General features: G+C 48.1%; 1 protein-coding gene across 1 annotated transcript in view; it reads left to right on the forward strand.

Moving 5' to 3' along the window:
• LOC134535403 (uncharacterized) overlaps positions 1 to 22,203 on the forward strand; it is a 91,364-nt gene that overhangs the window by 31,973 nt on the left and 37,188 nt on the right. Inside the window, exons 4-5 of the mRNA XM_063374477.1 lie at positions 8,645 to 8,814; positions 20,253 to 20,315. Of these exons, the coding sequence (XP_063230547.1) occupies positions 8,645 to 8,814; positions 20,253 to 20,315 (233 nt within the window). The remainder of the gene's footprint in view (positions 1 to 8,644; positions 8,815 to 20,252; positions 20,316 to 22,203) is intronic.

The following is a 22,203-nucleotide window of genomic DNA, read 5'->3' on the forward strand; positions in this document are numbered from 1 at the left end:
GCCCCAGGAGGCGTCCGTCCTGCCGCACGGTGAGTGTCCAGCACTGAGCCACTGCTGACTGGAGCAGGTATCCTCCAGTGCCGGGGTCAGGAGTGCGGGATGCTGGGGTACCCCGTCATGCAGGTGGTAGAGTACCGGCTGCCCCAGGAGGCATCCGTCCTGCCGCACGGTGAGTGTCCAGCACTGAGCCACTGCTGACTGGAGCAGGTATCCTCCAGTGCCGGGGTCGGGAGTGCGGGATGCTGGGGTACACCGTCATGCAGGTGGTAGAGTACCGGCTGCCCCAGGAGGCGTCCGTCCTGCCGCACGGTGAGTGTCCAGCACTGAGCCACTGCTGACTGGAGCAGGTATCCTCCAGTGCCGGGGTCGGGAGTGCGGGATGCTGGGGTACCCCGTCATGCAGGTGGTAGAGTACCGGCTGCCCCAGGAGGCGTCCGTCCTGCCGCACGGTGAGTGTCCAGCACTGAGCCACTGCTGACTGGAGCAGGTATCCTCCAGTGCCGGGGTCGGGAGTGCGGGATGCTGGGGTACCCCGTCATGCAGGTGGTAGAGTACCGGCTGCCTCAGGAGTCGTCCGTCCTGCCGCACGGTGAGTCTCCAGCACTGAGCCACTGCTGACTGGAGCAGGTATCCTCCAGTACCGCGGTCAAGAGTGCGGGATGCTGGGGTACACCGTCATGCAGGTGGTAGAGTACCGGCTGCCCCAGGAGGCGTCCGTCCTGCCGCACGGTGAGTCTCCAGCACTGAGCCACTGCTGACTGGAGCAGGTATCCTCCAGTGCCGGGGTTGGGAGTGCGGGATGCTGGATCACCCAGTCATGCAGGTGGTAGAGTACCGGCTGCCTCAGGAGGCGTCCGTCCTGCCGCACGGTGAGTCTCCAGCACTGAGCCACTGCTGACTGGAGCAGGTATCCTCCAGTGCCGGGGTCAGGAGTGCGGGATGCTGGGGTACACCGTCATGCAGGTGGTAGAGTACCGGCTGCCCCAGGAGGCGTCCGTCCTGCCGCACGGTGAGTCTCCAGCACTGAGCCAATGCTGACTGGAGCAGGTATCCTCCAGTGCCGGGGTCAGGAGTGCGGGATGCTGGGGTACCCCGTCATGCAGGTGGTAGAGTACCGGCTGCCTCAGGTGGCATCCGTCCTGCCGCACGGTGAGTCTCCAGCACTGAGCCACTGCTGACTGGAGCAGGTATCCTCCAGTGCCGGGGTTGGGAGTGCGGGATGCTGGATCACCCAGTCATGCAGGTGGTAGAGTACCGGCTGCCTCAGGAGGCGTCCGTCCTGCCGCACGGTGAGTCTCCAGCACTGAGCCACTGCTGACTGGAGCAGGTATCCTCCAGTGCCGGGGTCAGGAGTGCGGGATGCTGGGGTACCCCGTCATGCAGGTGGTAGAGTACCGGCTGCCTCAGGAGGCGTCCGTCCTGCCGCACGGTGAGTCTCCAGCACTGAGCCACTGCTGACTGGAGCAGGTATCCTCCAGTGCCGGGGTCAGGAGTGCGGGATGCTGGGGTACACCGTCATGCAGGTGGTAAAGTACCGGCTGCCCCAGGAGGCGTCCGTCCTGCCGCACGGTGAGTGTCCAGCACTGAGCCACTGCTGGCTGGAGCAGGTATCCTCCAGTGCCGGGGTCAGGAGTGCGGGATGCTGGGGTACCCCGTCATGCAGGTGGTAGAGTACCGGCTGCCCCAGGAGGCGTCCGTCCTGCCGCACGGTGAGTGTCCAGCACTGAGCCACTGCTGACTGGAGCAGGTATCCTCCAGTACCGTGGTCAGGAGTGCGGGATGCTGGGGTACCCCGTCATGCAGGTGGTAGAGTACCGGCTGCCTCAGGTGGCATCCGTCCTGCCACACGGTGAGTGTCCAGCACTGAGCCACTGCTGACTGGAGCAGGTATCCTCCAGTGCCGGGGTCAGGAGTGCGGGATGCTGAGGTACCCCGTCATGCAGGTGGTAGAGTACCGGCTGCCTCAGGTGGCATCCGTCCTGCCACACGGTGAGTGTCCAGCACTGAGCCACTGCTGACTGGAGCAGGTATCCTCCAGTACCGCGGTCAGGAGTGCGGGATGCTGAGGTACCCCGTCATGCAGGTGGTAGAGTACCGGCTGCCTCAGGTGGCATCCGTCCTGCCACACGGTGAGTGTCCAGCACTGAGCCACTGCTGACTGGAGCAGGTATCCTCCAGTACCGCGGTCAGGAGTGCGAGATGTTGGGGTACCCCGTCATGCAGGTGGTAGAGTACCGGCTGCCTCAGGTGGCATCCGTCCTGCCACACGGTGAGTGTCCAGCACTGAGCCACTGCTGACTGGAGCAGGTATCCTCCAGTACCGTGGTCAGGAGTGCGGGATGCTGGGGTACCCCGTCATGCAGGTGGTAGAGTACCGGCTGCCTCAGGTGGCATCCGTCCTGCCACACGGTGAGTGTCCAGCACTGAGCCACTGCTGACTGGAGCAGGTATCCTCCAGTACCGTGGTCAGGAGTGCGGGATGCTGAGGTACCCCGTCATGCAGGTGGTAGAGTACCGGCTGCCTCAGGTGGCATCAGTCCTGCCACACGGTGAGTGTCCAGCACTGAGCCACTGCTGACTGGAGCAGGTATCCTCCAGTACCGCGGTCAGGAGTGCGGGATGCTGGGGTACCCCGTCATGCAGGTGGTAGAGTACCGGCTGCCTCAGGTGGCATCCGTCCTGCCACACGGTGAGTGTCCAGCACTGAGCCACTGCTGACTGGAGCAGGTATCCTCCAGTACCGTGGTCAGGAGTGCGGGATGCTGGGGTACCCCGTCATGCAGATGGTAGAGTACCGGCTGCCTCAGGTGGCATCCGTCCTGCCACACGGTGAGTGTCCAGCACTGAGCCACTGCTGACTGGAGCAGGTATCCTCCAGTACCGCGGTCAGGAGTGCGGGATGCTGGGGTACCCCGTCATGCAGGTGGTAGAGTACCGGCTGCCTCAGGTGGCATCCGTCCTGCCACACGGTGAGTGTCCAGCACTGAGCCACTGCTGACTGGAGCAGGTATCCTCCAGTACCGTGGTCAGGAGTGCGGGATGCTGAGGTACCCCGTCATGCAGGTGGTAGAGTACCGGCTGCCTCAGGTAGCATCCGTCCTGCCACACGGTGAGTGTCCAGCACTGAGCCACTGCTGACTGGAGCAGGTATCCTCCAGTACCGTGGTCAGGAGTGCGGGATGCTGAGGTACCCCGTCATGCAGGTGGTAGAGTACCGGCTGCCCCAGGAGGCGTCCGTCCTGCCGCACGGTGAGTGTCCAGCACTGAGCCACTGCTGGCTGGAGCAGGTATCCTCCAGTGCCGGGGTCAGGAGTGCGGGATGCTGGGGTACCCCGTCATGCAGGTGGTAGAGTACCGGCTGCCCCAGGAGGCGTCCGTCCTGCCGCACGGTGAGTGTCCAGCACTGAGCCACTGCTGACTGGAGCAGGTATCCTCCAGTGCCGGGGTCAGGAGTGCGGGATGCTGGGGTACCCCGTCATGCAGGTGGTAGAGTACCGGCTGCCTCAGGAGGCGTCCGTCCTGCCGCACGGTGAGTGTCCAGCACTGAGCCACTGCTGACTGGAGCAGGTATCCTCCAGTGCCGGGGTCAGGAGTGCGGGATGCTGGGGTACCCCGTCATGCAGGTGGTAGAGTACCGGCTGCCTCAGGAGGCGTCCGTCCTGCCGCACGGTGAGTGTCCAGCACTGAGCCACTGCTGGCTGGAGCAGGTATCCTCCAGTGCCGGGGTCAGGAGTGCGGGATGCTGGGGTACCCCGTCATGCAGGTGGTAGAGTACCGGCTGCCCCAGGAGGCGTCCGTCCTGCCGCACGGTGAGTGTCCAGCACTGAGCCACTGCTGACTGGAGCAGGTATCCTCCAGTGCCGGGGTCAGGAGTGCGGGATGCTGGGGTACCCCGTCATGCAGGTGGTAGAGTACCGGCTGCCCCAGGAGGCGTCCGTCCTGCCGCACGGTGAGTGGCCAGCACTGAGCCACTGCTGACTGGAGCAGGTATCCTCCAGTGCCGGGGTCAGGAGTGCGGGATGCTGGGGTACCCCGTCATGCAGGTGGTAGAGTACCGGCTGCCCCAGGAGGCGTCCGTCCTGCCGCACGGTGAGTGTCCAGCACTGAGCCACTGCTGACTGGAGCAGGTATCCTCCAGTGCCGGGGTCAGGAGTGCGGGATGCTGGGGTACCCAGTCATGCAGGTGGTAGAGTACCGGCTGCCTCAGGAGGCGTCCGTCCTGCCGCACGGTGAGTGTCCAGCACTGAGCCACTGCTGACTGGAGCAGGTATCCTCCAGTACCATGGTCAGGAGTGCGGGATGCTGAGGTACCCCGTCATGCAGGTGGTAGAGTACCGGCTGCCTCAAGAGGCGTCCGTCCTGCCGCACGGTGAGTCTCCAGCACTGAGCCACTGTTGACTGGAGCAGGTATCCTCCAGTACCGTGGTCAGGAGTGCGGGATGCTGAGGTATCCCGTCATGCAGGTGGTAGAGTACCGGCTGCCTCAAGAGGCGTCCGTCCTGCCGCACGGTGAGTGTCCAGCACTGAGCCACTGCTGACTGGAGCAGGTATCCTCCAGTGCCGGGGTCAGGAGTGCGGGATGCTGAGGTACCCCGTCATGCAGGTGGTAGAGTACCGGCTGCCCCAGGAGGCGTCCGTCCTGCCGCACGGTGAGTGTCCAGCACTGAGCCACTGCTGACTGGAGCAGGTATCCTCCAGTGCCGGGGTCAGGAGTGCGGGATGCTGGGGTACCCCGTCATGCAGGTGGTAGAGTACCGGCTGCCTCAGGAGGCGTCCGCCCTGCCGCACGGTGAGTGTCCAGCACTGAGCCACTGCTGACTGGAGCAGGTATCCTCCAGTACCGCGGTCAGGAGTGCGGGATGCTGAGGTACCCCGTCATGCAGGTGGTAGAGTACCGGCTGCCTCAGGAGGCGTCCGTCCTGCCGCACGGTGAGTCTCCAGCACTGAGCCACTGCTGACTGGAGCAGGTATCCTCCAGTACCGCGGTCAGGAGTGCGGGATGCTGGGGTACCCCGTCATGCAGGTGGTAGAGTACCGGCTGCCTCAGGAGGCGTCCGTCCTGCCGCACGGTGAGTGTCCAGCACTGAGCCACTGCTGGCTGGAGCAGGTATCCTCCAGTACCGCGGTCAGGAGTGCGGGATGCTGGGGTACCCCGTCATGCAGGTGGTAGAGTACCGGCTGCCTCAGGAGGCGTCCGTCCTGCCGCACGGTGAGTGTCCAGCACTGAGCCACTGCTGGCTGGAGCAGGTATCCTCCAGTGCCTGGGTCAGGAGTGCCGGATGCTGGGGTACCCCGTCATGCAGGTGGTAGAGTACCGGCTGCCCCAGGAGGCGTCCGTCCTGCCGCACGGTGAGTGTCCAGCACTGAGCCACTGCTGGCTGGAGCAGGTATCCTCCAGTACCGTGGTCAGGAGTGCGGGATGCTGGGGTACCCCGTCATGCAGGTGGTAGAGTACCGGCTGCCTCAGGAGGCGTCCGTCCTGCCGCACGGTGAGTGTCCAGCACTGAGCCACTGCTGACTGGAGCAGGTATCCTCCAGTGCCGGGGTCAGGAGTGCGGGATGCTGGGGTACCCCGTCATGCAGGTGGTAGAGTACCGGCTGCCCCAGGAGGCGTCCGTCCTGCCGCACGGTGAGTGTCCAGCACTGAGCCACTGCTGGCTGGAGCAGGTATCCTCCAGTACCGTGGTCAGGAGTGCGGGATGCTGGGGTACCCCGTCATGCAGGTGGTAGAGTACCGGCTGCCTCAGGAGGCGTCCGTCCTGCCGCACGGTGAGTGTCCAGCACTGAGCCACTGCTGACTGGAGCAGGTATCCTCCAGTACCGCGGTCAGGAGTGCGGGATGCTGAGGTACCCCGTCATGCAGGTGGTAGAGTACCGGCTGCCTCAGAAGGCGTCCGCCCTGCCGCACGGTGAGTGTCCAGCACTGAGCCACTGCTGACTGGAGCAGGTATCCTCCAGTACCGCGGTCAGGAGTGCGGGATGCTGAGGTACCCCGTCATGCAGGTGGTAGAGTACCGGCTGCCTCAGGAGGCATCCGTCCTGCCGCACGGTGGGTGTCCAGCACTGAGCCACTGCTGAATGGAGCAAGTATCCTCCAGTACCGCGGTCAGGAGTGCGGGATGCTGGGGTACCCCGTCATGCAGGTGGTAGAGTACCGGCTGCCTCAGGAGGCGTCCGCCCTGCCGCACGGTGAGTGTCCAGCACTGAGCCACTGCTGACTGGAGCAGGTATCCTCCAGTGCCGTCGTCAGGAGTGCGGGATGCTGAGGTACCCCGTCATGCAGGTGGTAGAGTACCGGCTGCCCCAGGAGGCGTCCGTCCTGCCGCACGGTGAGTGTCCAACACTGAGCCACTGCTGACTGGAGCAGGTATCCTCCAATGCCGGGGTCAGGAGTGCGGGATGCTGGGGTACCCCGTCATGCAGGTGGTAGAGTACCGGCTGCCCCAGGAGGCGTCCATCCTGCCGCACGGTGAGTGTCCAGCACTGAGCCACTGCTGACTAGCAGGTATCCTCCAGTACCGCGGTCAGGAGTGCGGGATGCTGAGGTACCCCGTCATGCAGGTGGTAGAGTACCGGCTGCCTCAGGTGGCATCCGTCCTGCCGCATGGTGAGTCTCCAGCACTGAGCCACTGCTGACTGGAGCAGGTATCCTCCAGTGCCGGGGTCAGGAGTGCGGGATGCTGGGGTACCCCGTCATGCAGGTGGTAGAGTACCGGCTGCCTCAGGAGGCGTCCGTCCTGCCGCACAGTGAGTCTCCAGCACTGAGCCACTGCTGACAGGAGCAGGTATCCTCCAGTACCGCGGTCAGGAGTGCGGGATGCTGAGGTACCCAGTCATGCAGGTGGTAGAGTACCGGCTGCCTCAGGAGGCGCCCGTCCTGCCGCACAGTGAGTCTCCAGCACTGAGCCACTGCTGACAGGAGCAGGTATCCTCCAGTACCGCGGTCAGGAGTGCGGGATGCTGAGGTACCCAGTCATGCAGGTGGTAGAGTACCGGCTGCCTCAGGAGGCGCCCGTCCTGCCGCACAGTGAGTCTCCAGCACTGAGCCACTGCTGACTGGAGCAGGTATCCTCCAGTACCGCGGTCAGGAGTGCGGGATGCTTAGGTACCCCGTCATGCAGGTGGTAGAGTACCGGCTGCCTCAGGAGGCGTCCGTCCTGCCGCACGGTGTGTCTCCAGCACTGAGCCACTGCTGACTGGAGCAGGTATCCTCCAGTACCGCGGTCAGGAGTGCGGGATGCTGGGGTACCCCGTCATGCAGGTGGTAGAGTACCGGCTGCCCCAGGAGGCGTCCGTCCTGCCGCACGGTGAGTGTCCAGCACTGAGCCACTGCTGACTGGAGCAGGTATCCTCCAGTACCGCGGTCAGGAGTGCGGGATGCTGAGGTACCCAGTCATGCAGGTGGTAGAGTACCGGGTGCCTCAGGAGGCGCCCGTCCTGCCGCACAGTGAGTCTCCAGCACTGAGCCACTGCTGACTGGAGCAGGTATCCTCCAGTACCGCGGTCAGGAGTGCGGGATGCTTAGGTACCCCGTCATTCAGGTGGTAGAGTACCGGCTGCCTCAGGAGGCGTCCGTCCTGCCGCACGGTGAGTCTCCAGCACTGAGCCACTGCTGACTGGAGCAGGTATCCTCCAGTACCGCGGTCAGGAGTGCGGGATGCTGGGGTACCCCGTCATGCAGGTGGTAGAGTACCGGCTGCCTCAGGAGGCGTCCGTCCTGCCGCACGGTGAGTCTCCAGCACTGAGCCACTGCTGACTGGAGCAGGTATCCTCCAGTGCCGGGGTCAGGAGTGCGGGATGCTGGGGTACCCCGTCATGCAGGTGGTAGAGTACCGGCTGCCTCAGGAGGCGTCCGTCCTGCCGCACGGTGAGTCTCCAGCACTGAGCCACTGCTGACTGGAGCAGGTATCCTCCAGTACCGGGGTCAGGAGTGCGGGATGCTGGGGTACCCCGTCATGCAGGTGGTAGAGTACCGGCTGCCTCAGGAGACGTCACTCCTGCCGCACCGTGAGTGTCCGTGCTGCTTGGACACGAGAACATTTCTGGGGTACCGATCGTTGGGACGTAGTGAACCTGTTAGACGTCTCCGGCTGGAAAAGGTTACGTGCAGCCCAGTGCGATATTGTGGTTGAATGTTTCGTGGGAAGAGCCTGAAGAAACTCTGCTCGTCCCACCATGTCTGTGAGCTGAGGCATACCGCTTGGCTAGTTAACAAAGGCTACTAGGATGGTTCTCACTCCGGTCAAATATCACTCACGTTCTTCTAGGACGAAACAGTTTTTTGTAGTAGGTAAACGGCCAGTGATTTGCGCCGATGTAACAATTCTCTTCAGCCTCCTGTAAACATTAAATGAAGAATTTTTTTTTATTCAAACCGAACCGGGGGCACTTCCACATTGTTCTCAGCCTACCCAACCAACATGGCTTATCACTACGCGTGCCACCACTACAGGACAAAAAAGAACTGGAGTCAAAATGGTAGGAGACTCGTGGAGGCCGAGTCGAAAACTTTTTAAGAAGATGAGTTTTTTAATTGTGGCATTCTAGAATCTATTACTGCCAAAGAGTTGAATGACTTGAACACTTTATTTAAACAGAAGCGGTGGCCAAGTGGTGTCAGTGACCGAGTGAGGTTATGTTGCAGTGCTGCGGCACTCGTGCTGGCTGCGGAAGTACGTGTTCCTGTGCACGGCGTGCGGCGGGTTGGCATCCCTGCTGGGCGCGCTCTTCCTCACGGTGTACTTCATGCTGCGCTCCTACACCTCTTCGCTCAGCTACTTCGAGACCGTCCCCACCTACGTGCCGGCCGCCATGGTCAGTCCGCTCACCACAACCAATAACATTCAATCTCATGGTCATGTACTTGTTCGCATGCCACATTTCCGCAGACGCTTCTCTCTGATGTCTGACTGGGTTGTTCTATCAGGCTGTTTCATTAGTTTCTGTAGCAGCTTGCCGCAATCACTTGTCTGTTGCGCCTGGTTCACGTGATCCTACGTAGCATGCAGCAGGGTAGATTGCTATAGATATTTATCTTGGTTTTACTCGAGAACTTTTTACAAAAGAGTGATAAATGATATATTAATTTATTTGCTATATTTTTAAAAAATGTCACCTAAAGTTTTAAACTAAACCTGTTATATTCAAGTCTTCACTTTTACTGTTTTAATTACATTTTCAGGTAGGTACTTCGTTTTCCGTTTCAAAGCAAATTGAATGGAAAACATATTAAACAACATGCTGTCCAGTACAAAATTATTTAAACATACTATTTATAAAAGTGTTCTATAAATAATTATTTTCATTCAATTTTACAGTTTTGTTTTACCTACTCCTCATGCTTCTCATTGACGAATATTGTTCATGACGTCGGATGCTGACTCAAGTTCGCCAGCTCCGGTCAGACTGTGCCATCAGCACCTGATGTCACGGGTCACGTGAACCAATCAAATGCCTTATCCGCATCAGATCCGGCACATCAGTTAGACAAGTTTGCACGATTGTGGCAGGACCTCTAGGAGTTATACTTCTAAGGCAGTACTAAAAATCTACCTGAAACATTTTAAACACTCATACAGTAGATATTTGTTTGTATATATGTTTTTGTTCAAATGACTTAAATCAGGCTGTAAATACTTACTACAAACAAACCCTAACATTAAAAGCGGATGCCCAAGTTTGCATGATTACATGTAGCTATGTGAAGCTGGTTTATTTTCTTCAGCTAACGTTTGCAACATATTGGTTAGACATTCAAAACATTGGCTGAAGTGTAGTGTTTGAATTGTGGAAACAATTTTGAAATACTTTTTTTTATGAAAGTAACTGTTTTTAACGATGGAGATTCTAATTTATATTTACTGACCACTATCCGCAATGTTTTCAACGGAACAATATGGCGATGGCTTGGTTATAAAGTGACTTCAGCAACGTCACAGCATATCGTCTCTGACAATCCCAAACGCCATGAATATAACAGTAAAAATTTCATAATGAAATTCTTTTATTCAACATGGCATCAAATTAATGTAACAATTAATTATTCCGGTAATAACTGTCAGGAGACAGCATGTTGTCTGTCACGACAACTGGGTGAGTTAGGAATAACTCAATGAAAAGAGCAGATGCGTTGAGCCAAAGACACGTGTTTATTCATTAAATAAGTGAAACAAACTCGAAGATATTACATACTTAGGTCAACAAAATTGGCTCTCACTTCACTAAACATTATACGAGAGACTGTGGCTGTTTGCCGGTCCTCGGGAGACACTGTAACACAGTTGGAGCTCAATTTGTGTACAATTAACGTCCATTAAAGCGTTATTTCAGAACGTTTTTGAACACTATAAAAGATAAAATATTTAAAACATAAATACAAAATTGTAACATTAAAATCATTTAAACTTTAAATTTATAAATTGGAATACTATTAAAGTGCTTAATTTAAAAATTTGAAAAATTTATAGCGCACTATTTTACATCATAAAAGATTAATTCCATTCTAGTAATGTAGTCAAAATCACAAAATTACCATAGATAAATTTATAATGAATTGCCTGAACATAATCCACGTAAAACTCTGATGTTACGATGAGAATGTTAACGCCACACGAATGCATATCGTAACTTGCCTCTAATAAGCCCGCAGTTGGCTGCCACTCCAGGCTCGCCCGATGACTTGTGTTGTGGAACAGCGAGTTGGCGAAGCACGGACTCCTCTTCCCAGCTCGCCGATACGAGTCTCCAGAACACTCAGTCGCAGTTCCGGCAGCATGGCGGTGCTGTCTTCATCGCAGAGGCAGTCAATATCAGGCTTATATACTCCTCTGGTCGGATAGAACATTCTTCAATGATGTCCGACCAGCTGCCAGCAATGGCCGCACCTCTGTTGACGTAACAAGCCATGTGGTGTGGGGGCTGAGCATTTCTTATATGGCGTACTGCCGGTTGCCTGCTCCACCGGCGTCAAGCACCGCCAGCAAGGCGTCGGCTAATACTCCCGCATAAACAGTAATAAATAATACCCTGGACCCCTCTTGGCCATTGATGGCCCTGCCGAGGTATCAATTTTATTTTTTAAAATTTATTTAAACATTTTTATATCTATTTAATTAATGAAACCATTTGTGCTTTTTGACAAGATAATTTAAAAGATATTATGTAGCATTTAGTTGGGTTGGAAATCCCCCTGAGGTGCACCCTGGGCGGAGAGCATTCGGCCTTCGTTGGAAACTCGGTTGTTTGGCTTGCACGGAGCCCACCGGGAGGCTATTGCCCGGGGTCCAAGCCCCTCGGAACAAAACACATGTATTGTTATCAATTACATATTTTTGTTTAAAATCAGAAAAATAAAAAGAATATAGAAAAAACATCAGTTATAGAAATATAAAATATCAAAATTATCGAAATCATTTATAATTATTGACATTACGAAAATCCAAAGACAGTATGATATAAATTCTTATTTGATTAAATTAAATAGTAAAATTAAGAGTTGTTATATAAAAATAATAATTATAAGGGCATATATCTATGAATATGTATTTGAGACATTTTAATGTTATTATAGTTGATTATTCTATTTCAACTAATCACCAATTCCAAACATGAAGAGGCTCTTATCATTTATTAGGTCAACTCCAGTCAGTACACATAAGTCAATCATCTAGATCATCATTTATAGTTTTCATAATGTTTTACACAGTTTTCATAAAATTTTCAGCACACACACACACACACCTACACACACACACACACACACACACACACACCTACACACACACACACACACACACACACACACACACACACACACACATATATATATATTTCATTAAAAATTTCATTAGAGTGTACAGGCCATTCTTCTCCATGTTCTTTCAAAACTTCCTTGAGGTTGTTACGTTCTTGTACAAAAAAGGGACAGTCATACAATATATGATACGTTTGCTGCTGTCCCGCACCGCATCGGCATTGGTCTTCATCACTTTTGTTTACTATGTTCTTCAAGTAATATTTCATTTGGCTGTTGCCTGTTATTAGAGATATAACCTCCTTACAAAAATAGATTTTACTGGCATGCCACTCATTAAGGTTCCTTATGATATTCTTGATATTAAATTTACCTTCACTATTACCTTTGAATATATATACTGTATAGAAGTCGCCAGCCCAGGTTAACATTTCTAATACAGTTTTGAGGTAGTTGGTTAATTCACCGCCGCAATCGCCACCATCTCTAGGGCATCGACTTGTGGTGGTCCCTAGCGGACAAGTCTCGAACTCTTCAAACACCCCTTCCCCCTCCTGTTGAACGACGTTGAGCTGCAGTGAATGATGGATGAGGGGAGCGGGGAATGACAGCGGGCGACAGCGCTGCGCTCTAACGTGTAAATAACAACTAAGACGATACAGGGCGTTACGGCAGCGCACTGCAGCGGTGAAGTTCCCAAGCTGCTCATCATAAGCTTCTGAAAAACGTAGAGTAAATCCTATCCACTCGCGACTTCTATACAGTATATATATTCAAAGCTATTACTGACTATTTGAATCCATTCTTGTTGACTGTTTTCTTTCAAAAATTGTTTAAAATGTTTTTCGGACACTGGTTGATCTTTGTTCCTTAGGGATTACAAAAACTTTCCATTAACTAATTTAGCTGTATATTCAACTCTTCCTTCAACTAGGTAATGTTCTGCCTTGTTTTAAGTTATAAACAATATTCCTATTTTTTATGCTATATTCAATAGGTATCTCCTTATTAAGTACACGAGTAGCCATATATTAAGTTATTGAGCACATTCTTGTAATTTTGAATAAAATGCATCTTTGTGTTGCTATATGTGTTGTCAAGTCTTAGAGTAAAAACTATAGTGGCATATTGAATTGTATTAATACAAAGTGTCATATATATTATTTTCTGTTTTTATTATAATTTTTCATATTCCATATTTGCTGTCTTAAATAGAAGAAAGTTTTTTTTTTTGCTCTTTTAGTAATATATTTAACTTGTGGCAAAAGTTTAATTTAGAGTCAAAATAAGTTTTTTTAGGTATTTATGATTTTTAACAAATTTAATACTATTATTGTTATATTTCATATGAGGAGGTATTTTATATAGGTCTCCCTTAACCTGTAGTGCAACTGTTATAGTGGTTGAAATTTCCAGATCATATCTACTCATCCATTTGTAAGTAATTAAAAACACTTGATGATATATTATTTCCAACTCTTTTCTACTATTGCCTTGTATAATTACTGCTGAGCATCAGCAAACGCAATAGATGTGGCTTTATGATGTTGTGCACCCTCATTAAGGAATTTATCCATGACTAAATTCCACATAGTGGGGCCCAAAATGAAGCCCTGAGGGCAGCCTCTATCCTTCTTTCGACTAATGGTGAAATTTTCCTTTGTGATCTGCAGTTTTCTTCCACTCAAATAGCTCCATAAGATTTTCTTCATAGTCGTTGAGATTTTTAGTTGATTTAATTCTTCTTTAATATATTAAGGTAGAAAAGGCATTACTAATGTCCAAAAATATCACTATATTGCATATTTGTCCTCTATGTTACTAATGATTTCTAACAGTTCATTTATTGCTTGCTCAGTGGTGATGTTCGGTCTAACACCAAATTTGAATTTGTGTAGATATTCTTGAATATTAGGATTAATTCTTTTGAGAATTAATCTTTCTAATAGCTTTCCCATTACCGGGAGTAAACATATAGGTCGATAATAGTTGGGATTAATTTTAAATTGTTCTGACCTTTATATAGAACAATTTCAGTATTGTTCCAGATACTAGGGAAGATACCATCCGTTAAGCACCACCTATTCATAATATATGTTAACTCATCTTTTATCTCCTCATAAGTATTTTTTATAACTTATGATGTTATTGAGTCAGGTCCAGGTGCTTTATTATTTCTTGAAAGTATAATATTGCTTCTTGTATTTCTGCAGTAGTTATTTCTTATTCCATATCTTCAGTTATATTATTAATTGGGATTTCTCTTGTTGCTGTTTTGTCAACAGGAAGTAAAATATCAATAATTTTTTTTATAGGTTTCTTGTATTCCTGTCGTAAATTTATTATACATTCTTATACTGCTTATTGGTTCAGTTCTAAATTTTTTTCCTTATGAATTTATCTGGAATGTTCCAAATATCCCATTTTACCTCTGCTTTAACAAACTCTTGCCACTTATTATTAGTACAGTAAACTCCCGGTATACCGCGCCCCGATAGATCGCGGAATCGGGTATATCGCGGGTCAAACCATGTCCCCCAATCAGAAATGAATAATAATAATAATAACACAGTAGAACCTCGTTAATTCGTGATGGTCGGGACCGAGATAATCACGGATTACCGAATTTCACGGACTAGCGATTAAAGCCCGGAAGGGCTTGTCAAGCTTCTCAGATACCGGCGTGCAGCTGGGTTAAGGCCAAGGTCATGTGACGTAACATCTCCCGAGGCTTACTGCGCCTTGGCAGCAGATGGATAAAAAATAGTAAACTCTCCATTATTCGTGTTAATTGGGACCCGCCGATGCCCGGCTAATTAAAATCCTGTAAAAAAAAAAGTAATAAACCCGGATAATCCGTTCACTGTAAAGACCGCCTTCGAATTAGTCTCGGCTTAAAAAAATACGGCACTGCCTAGCCATTAGTTCACGGTCATTTACAACAGCCGAAGAGAGAAAGATAAGATCGTGCTGACCTTGCACCCTCCACCCTCCACCCTCCCCCTCGTACAGCCGAATGCCAGCCAGACACGTCACTCGCCAGGCGCCTGCCGTGCGTTGGCGGGTGGAAACAAACAAAGGGAGACGGGAAGCAGAAGTCAAGACATCCCCCTCAAGTTTAAAGAGTGACAAATGTGACAGCTGAAAGGGGGACGACACAAAGGGTCGGTACAAACAGCGTTGCAGAGTTTGGCGGCCCATGCGAAGGCTTGCAGTGTTTGCCGGCCGCCGGCCCGCGTGACGTTAATTTTAAGCGCTGACAATTTTTACTTCTCTTTTTTTTTCTGCACTTTTAAATCGTCCCGGATTATCCGATTCCCGAATTAGCGCGTCACGGATTAACGAGTTTCTACTGTAATAATAATGGAATAAATGATTGACAGCCGATTAGGATAATTTTGCGTTGTAACTCACAAACTAAGCATCGGGCAGAAAAAAGCCTAGGCGTAGAAAATGTCCGCAGTGAAATTCTAAACAAGATATCTCCGTACATTATTTCTCTATCTTGTAGTGTTTTCAAATTATGATCCAATCCAGACCAGTGTTATTTTCTGAAACATTAGTTCTTAACATTTTTTTTAACCCACAAATAAATCATCGGACAGGGGACCCGATAAAGCCTACCGTCCAGCGACATTATCCAGCGTGACTCGGCTGGGGATTGATTTTGGATAGGTTTGGTTGACGGCAAGCGCTGGGAGGGGAGAGGCGAGCCGAGAATATGCGACCAAGACACCCGGGTAGATGGGAGGAGTGGAATATAAGCGCCAGTGATGAGAGGGGCGATTAAGCCGAAAGGGGGAAGTCTGGTGACCTTGAGTAGTTCACTCATGTCCGTCTGCACACTTCTCGTGGTCATGTGTGTTGACAAGCGGAGACATATAAATGTTTTGTTACAACTTGAACCTACAGACGTAATATTATTCGTTGTATTATACACGTTCATCTTTTTACTTTGGTATAATGTTTTAACATTAAATAATAAAGTAAATCAGCTAGCGTAATTTTAATCTTTGCCGAGGAATTCCCAGTGGTCCAATACTTACGTGAACCATACTGTACCACGTTTGCCGTGAGGTAGTACACAAGCCCCGGAAATGTTTACGTGTAGCGGCCTCCCGACCTTTAACCAGAGGCTGGGGAATATAACACTTGCCGATCCGAGCCACATACACTCAGCAACTCGACACAGCGTTTGATGGAATAAGTAAAGACAACGTTTAACAGACTTTTTAATACGGCGCCACTGATTGCGCTAAAATTATTTTGGCGCAATTTTTGTATCCCACATGTGACCATTTATAATTTACTGTAAGCATGGATAACAAAGTTTAACCACTTTACACGATAGACGATTCTTTATTTTATATTGTACGAATGCTAGAATAGTTTTTCACGTATCTGCTGCATACTTCTGCAAAAGACACGCTATTTGTAAGTACGTAAATCTAGAATTTTTATTTTGTCAATCAAACTCGGTACTTTGCGATTCATATTCGGTTTGAAGTATTACTATGGCCTTTCTATTTAGAAGACTTTGACCACAAAATCGTGTGTAACCGCACACACTGCACTTACTTTGTTACGGACACTCAGACGAAGCAGATTCTGTGGCTGACACCACGAGACTGGCAGCAGCTTGTGTGCCGCACGTGTGTATGGCGGCGTGTGGCGCGCTCGTAGGCCGTGCGACAAACTGTGCGCGGCATGCGGAAAAATAAAAAATAAAATTCAACATTTAATAATTATATTTACAATTTATTATTTTTATTTTTTCACCCGCGTTTAGTGAAAACTGCGGATGCAAAGTCCGCACAAAGGCGGGCCGTCTATACTGTGCGTGCTTGCCGACCTATTAGAACACAGGCGGTGTTTTATGCCTTTTGACCTTGGTCACATCGAAACATCGCGGTTATGCAACAACGCGGGTAAAAGTTATGTCCCCCGACAACCGCGTTAAATAGGGAGTGTACTGTATATTTAATAATTAGGTAACCAGAAGGAAAAAGGACACAGCACAAGGGGAAAAGGGAGGGGGGGGGGGGGTTACAGGCCACAACACAGACTCGAGAGGGATTCCCCATTTCAGCTCACACATTTACATCAGAGCTGACATCATGTGATGCAAACAATTATAACAATAATGCAAGTGTTTTTTCACATTTGGTATTTCATTTTATATTTGATGTGTTCAAATTCATCTTGTAAGGACTCTAGAAAAGTGCATGTAATCCCAGTAGTAAATTTTAATGCTTAACAGGAATTGTTTTAGTTCAAGTCCATGTTAGTCCCCTTATTTCTGTTATTGTAATCTGAACTTTCTTGAAAGTTTATTAAAAGGACAGGTTGAATACAAATATAACTACTAAAATAAAGTAAAATTATAAAAAACTTTCGATTTTTTATCAGATCATGTTTTCTGAACACTAAGACAAAAGTATATTTATGTACAGTATTTCTTTTGTAAGTTATTACCCATGCAATAATTAGTATTTTATTGTTATTTGGATTGTCAGATGACATTATATAGTTTATTTGTGATGGGAAGCCTACTATTCACAAAGTCTTCCATCACACCCGAATATTTACCTTCGTGTAACTTGGGTGGCCAAATAGTTGCGAAGTTTACCGAAGTTCGCAGCTTGCTCGGAAAGATGTTGAGGTCGTCTTTCATAAGGCAACTACAGAGACTCAGTGTTAGAGGCGGTCATCTTTGGTCTCGTGGAGAAGGGACACACTCCCAGCCAGCACAGCAGTTCGCCGGTAAAATTGACTCGTCACTGTGAAGAAACCAAAAAAATCTAACCCCACAAAATTGTAATATTCTGCTCCTTGAGGTACAAAGCCTCCAATGGTTCAGATTTAACACTGTAGTCGCTATAATACAGCAGCAAAAAAGATACATCGTGAAGCGTCTTTGAGGTTTGCAAGGTGATTCGTTCAACATGAAATGTGCAGTAAAGATCAAATATCACACTCACATACATAGTTGTTACTTCATAATCTGTGTGTTCTCTCGTGGCACAGACACTACTCAACACATGGGGAGATCCACACGGAGCCCCAGACATAACGAAAGAAAAGGTGTAAAGAACATTTGGATGACTGTGACTATAACATCAGTTACAACAAGCAATCGTCGAGGACTCTGTGAGACTGCCGGACTACCGGACTGTTCGCAAGGACTACAGACGCCGCTTCCATTACGCGGAGCGGAAGTCATGTCGAAAATAACACTTATTTAAATATGAAATGCTGCCAGTCAGTATCTGGGTGGTTGTAAAAGAACAAATAAATCACACTTGAATTAACAACGCTGTCCGTATTGCTGCCTAGGGTGTTCAAACCAAAACAGCACGGGGTGGCCGGCTATGACGTCACAGGGTGTGCTCCTACAGCGGCAGGCCTGGGCTTCGTACACTGATCAGGGCAGAACCACGTCAGATTTGCGAATATTGAAAGTAATAAATTAGTTATGATAATTTTCTAAATTTATAATTAAAAATAGAATGTAGGCTATTTATATCATTTACGATTTGGCATGTACTTTAATGAAAATTTACATTATTTTTTAAATTTAAAATGAAGTAGTGAGCCATTTCCAAAACAGATATCATACAAATTTATTGTAATAAAATGGGCACTAAGGGGTATGCCTACACGGTTCTGTCATTGTTTTTTATAACTACTGAAACAAAAAGCACTAAGTGAGACATTGCCTTGTGCCCAGTCACCTCTGTGCACTGTGCAGCGATCAGCCATGTAATATTTCCATAGTGCTATGAGACTAAGCTGTGGTCTACAACATTATTTAAAAAAAAAAAAAAATGACGATGAAACTTAAATGCTAGTGGTTTCATAGACATTCAGTCTGGAATATTTATGATATAGCCTTATGTCTACTTTGGTCATCTTGAAGGGCTTTAAATAAATAATTATTCACTCATGCTTAATATCGTGAAAGTGGAAATACTGCAAAACGGATTACAATTACACATTTTAGTTTCTGAATAAACAAGTATTTCAAACACGATTCAGTGCAATCTTGTGCCAGCTAAGTATTTTAAAGAAAATAGAAAAAATTAAAATAGCACATAACATTATTTATCCCTTAGTTTACAACTTTGAGTCAATACAATCTCATTAAATGAAAACTCATATATAAAATTATAATAACAATGTACATATAAAAACCCTTAATACTTCTCTTAAAGTATTATTGATACATAACTTTTATTCATAAGGTAAGCAACAGTAAATAAGTTATTGTTTTCACACCATAGGCAGTGCATCTGGGCATCCTGAGGCATCTCTGTAGCTATGTCTACTCAACACCCGACAATTAAAATAGAAGGTTTGTTTTACTCACAGTATCTTTTGCTCTCTAGGAGTAATAAAAATTAGGACCAAATAAACTTAGATCAAAAAGTGTTGATAACTCTCATATTGGTAGAACAGAATGACTTGTGGTTTATTTTTACTTTTTTTTTACATGGCACAAGAGTAGATGTCTTGAAAAATACATTTGCGAATTAAGATTCATCTGAAGTCGAAACTGTTTAGGCAATACTTGATATCGTGCCACAAATAATGAGAGCTCAATCAAATTATGTTGTATGTGTTTTAACAAAAGATCGTCAATACGGATATACTCCACATAACCTGTAATAATGAAATAAATACATGTTAACATTGTGAGTTGTAATGAGATACGTAAGTTATTCATTTCCCTAAAAATCCCAACAGACAAAACTTTAAGAATAAGAACAAGCAGATGACTTGCCCTCGCAACTCTTCCTCGAGAGGAGGAGGAGTATTGAGGGCATGTCCTGAGTGACCTGAGTGACCTGATGACATGTCCTGAGTGACCTGAGTGACCTGATGACATGACCTGAGTATCTGATGGCATGACTTGAGTACCTTTATGGCATGACCTGAGTGACCTGAGGGCATGTCCTGAGTGACCTGAGTGACCTGATGACATGTCCTGAGTGACCTGAGTGACCTGATGACATGTCCTGAGTGACCTGAGTGACCTGATGACATGTCCTGAGTGACCTGAGTGACCTGATGACATGTCCTGAGTGACCTGAGTGACCTGATGACATGACCTGAGTATCTGATGGCATGACTTGAGTACCTTTATGGCATGACCTGAGTGACCTGAGGGCATGTCCTGAGTGACCTGAGTGACCTGATGACATGACCTGAGTATCTGATGGAATGACCTGAGTACCTTTATGGCATGACCTGAGTGACCTGAGGGCATGACCTGAGTGACTTGAGAGCATCTTGCTTTCTTGAGTAAAATGGCCATCCGCCATACTGTTTCCGGCAAGTAAACCGTGCAAGGACGCCCCGAGAGTTAATAGGTCAAAAAGATACTTTGATTAAAACAAACCTAGAGTGTCTCTCTCTGGCTGTTTTGTTTGTAAACAATCATGTGTTGATGCAAATGCGATCTGATACAACGTTGTGGTTGTGGTTGTGGTTGTTGCAGTTGATTTCCACAGGCATGATAGTCATGTGCCTTGCTGGGAGAAGGAACCGCTTCGGCTACCTGGTGAGCACCTTCGCCCTCATCTCCTCTGATGGACTCTTCACGACTTCTAGGTTGCAATCTGTGGATATTATTAGCTTTTTTCTTGCTCAAGTTATTAAAGAAGTGATTGATTCGTGTTTCAAACTCAACAAAATTAGCGAAGTGCCTCTCCAGGCAGTGATTAGCTGAGGATGTCGTATGCAGTGTTCGCTCATCCGACAAGAAACTAGCTCAGAGGGTGAGGTCCGCATGGCTTGTCACCACTTCCAGAGGTCTCGGGTTCAAGTCCCGCCTCAGGCAGTCCTTCTGCACATGGGATAGGCAGGGTTAGTTTGTGATTCGTCTCCGAACAAGGTTTGCAGCATTAAAGCAGGGATGTTAAAGAAACTCAGATATGAAAATATCAAACACTCTTTTATAAATAATTGGTGTAACAAATATGATAAAAATTATACTGAAGCAAATCATATTCATTAATACTTCACATAGGTCCTTAATTACAACTTCAATGAAAGTTGGTAGATTGGCATCCACTGTTTCCGCACATGCTCTAACCAGCGCCAGTGAGCCACCAGCCGCTCCTTGGCCTCCGAGCCGACCGCCTGCCAGCGACGTTTGTTTGCTCAGAGATATTCATTCAGTACGATATTTGCTGTTTACTCACTTCACAGGTACATTTCCATTACAAACCTATTATACTTCTTTCTATAGAGCACTTTATTACAACTTGTTTTAATACCATTGTGCTGTACATGAATTTTTCTTTGTTGTTCCTTTTAAAATTATATTGACATTCAATTATCTTGCAAATCACTAATCCTGGCATTCCATGGTCCTGGACTTGTCAGATCAAAGATTTTTTACTGTACAAGCATTGTTACATAAATTGAGCTATAGTCTGCCTCACGCTTAGACTTCAGTAAGAGTTGATGGCACCCACTGTTGCCAGATTGAACCATCCGGCTAGTTAACATTACAATTATTTTTTACACCTTCATTAATTGTAACAAGTATTATTATTTTTTTAAAATTTCACTATTTGTTGATTTTTGAAGACCATAAAAAATAGGATCTTTTGACAGTATTATTAAAGATGTGTAAATACTGAAAAAATAAATAAATTATGAACATTAATTATTATTTCACAAGAGAAGGATTTTGTGGTGGTTGGTCACTATCAATAATTATGTTGTATGGGCAAACACTGTCAAAATGTTTAATATTAAGTGACATCAAATATTTGTTGTCAAAAAAATATTTTTAAAAATATATCAGTTAAGGCTAAGATCCTGAGTTTCTCGCGAGCGGGCAAAGACACGCGTAGTTATCTTTGTCCTCAACAGAGCGCACTAGCAGTACGGTTGAACGATATAGCGACGCGCGGAAAAAAGAAGGGGGGTGGGAAAGAGGACGCTGTTCTCAGAATTCTTATCGCCCAGCGGGGTGTCATGTTTACGACCGGTCTGGAAGAGGGGGGTGGAGAAGGGTGTACTCTTCCTCGGTGAGCATTTAGATTTCCAATCCCTTTGCCTCTCTGTCCCTTTCACACACATCCATCCAAGACTACTCGATCCTCAACAAAGCGCAAGAGAATAAATATTACTATTTTTGGTACATTTCAGTTAAAACCCGTACGTAACCGAGTGCAACCCAAGGTAATTATAATAAATATTAATTTGGTGCACTACACATATACGATATACAAATTGTATGTTTTACTGCGGTGATTATGTGGCCAAAACTATCAAGGTTTTGTATCTTTTCCAAGAACGCTCGTTCACAGCTAACTGCTACATTCAAATAAGTTGGCCAGTAATGTAGTTTTCCTGCCCCCGTAAAAAAAAAAATAATAATTTTTAACTGTGTACTACAAAGGTTTTGCGCTCCTACATATTTTATTTCTTTACAC

Source organism: Bacillus rossius, chromosome 8, assembly GCF_032445375.1.
Source record: "Bacillus rossius redtenbacheri isolate Brsri chromosome 8, Brsri_v3, whole genome shotgun sequence".
Lineage (NCBI taxonomy): Eukaryota > Metazoa > Arthropoda > Insecta > Phasmatodea > Bacillidae > Bacillus > Bacillus rossius.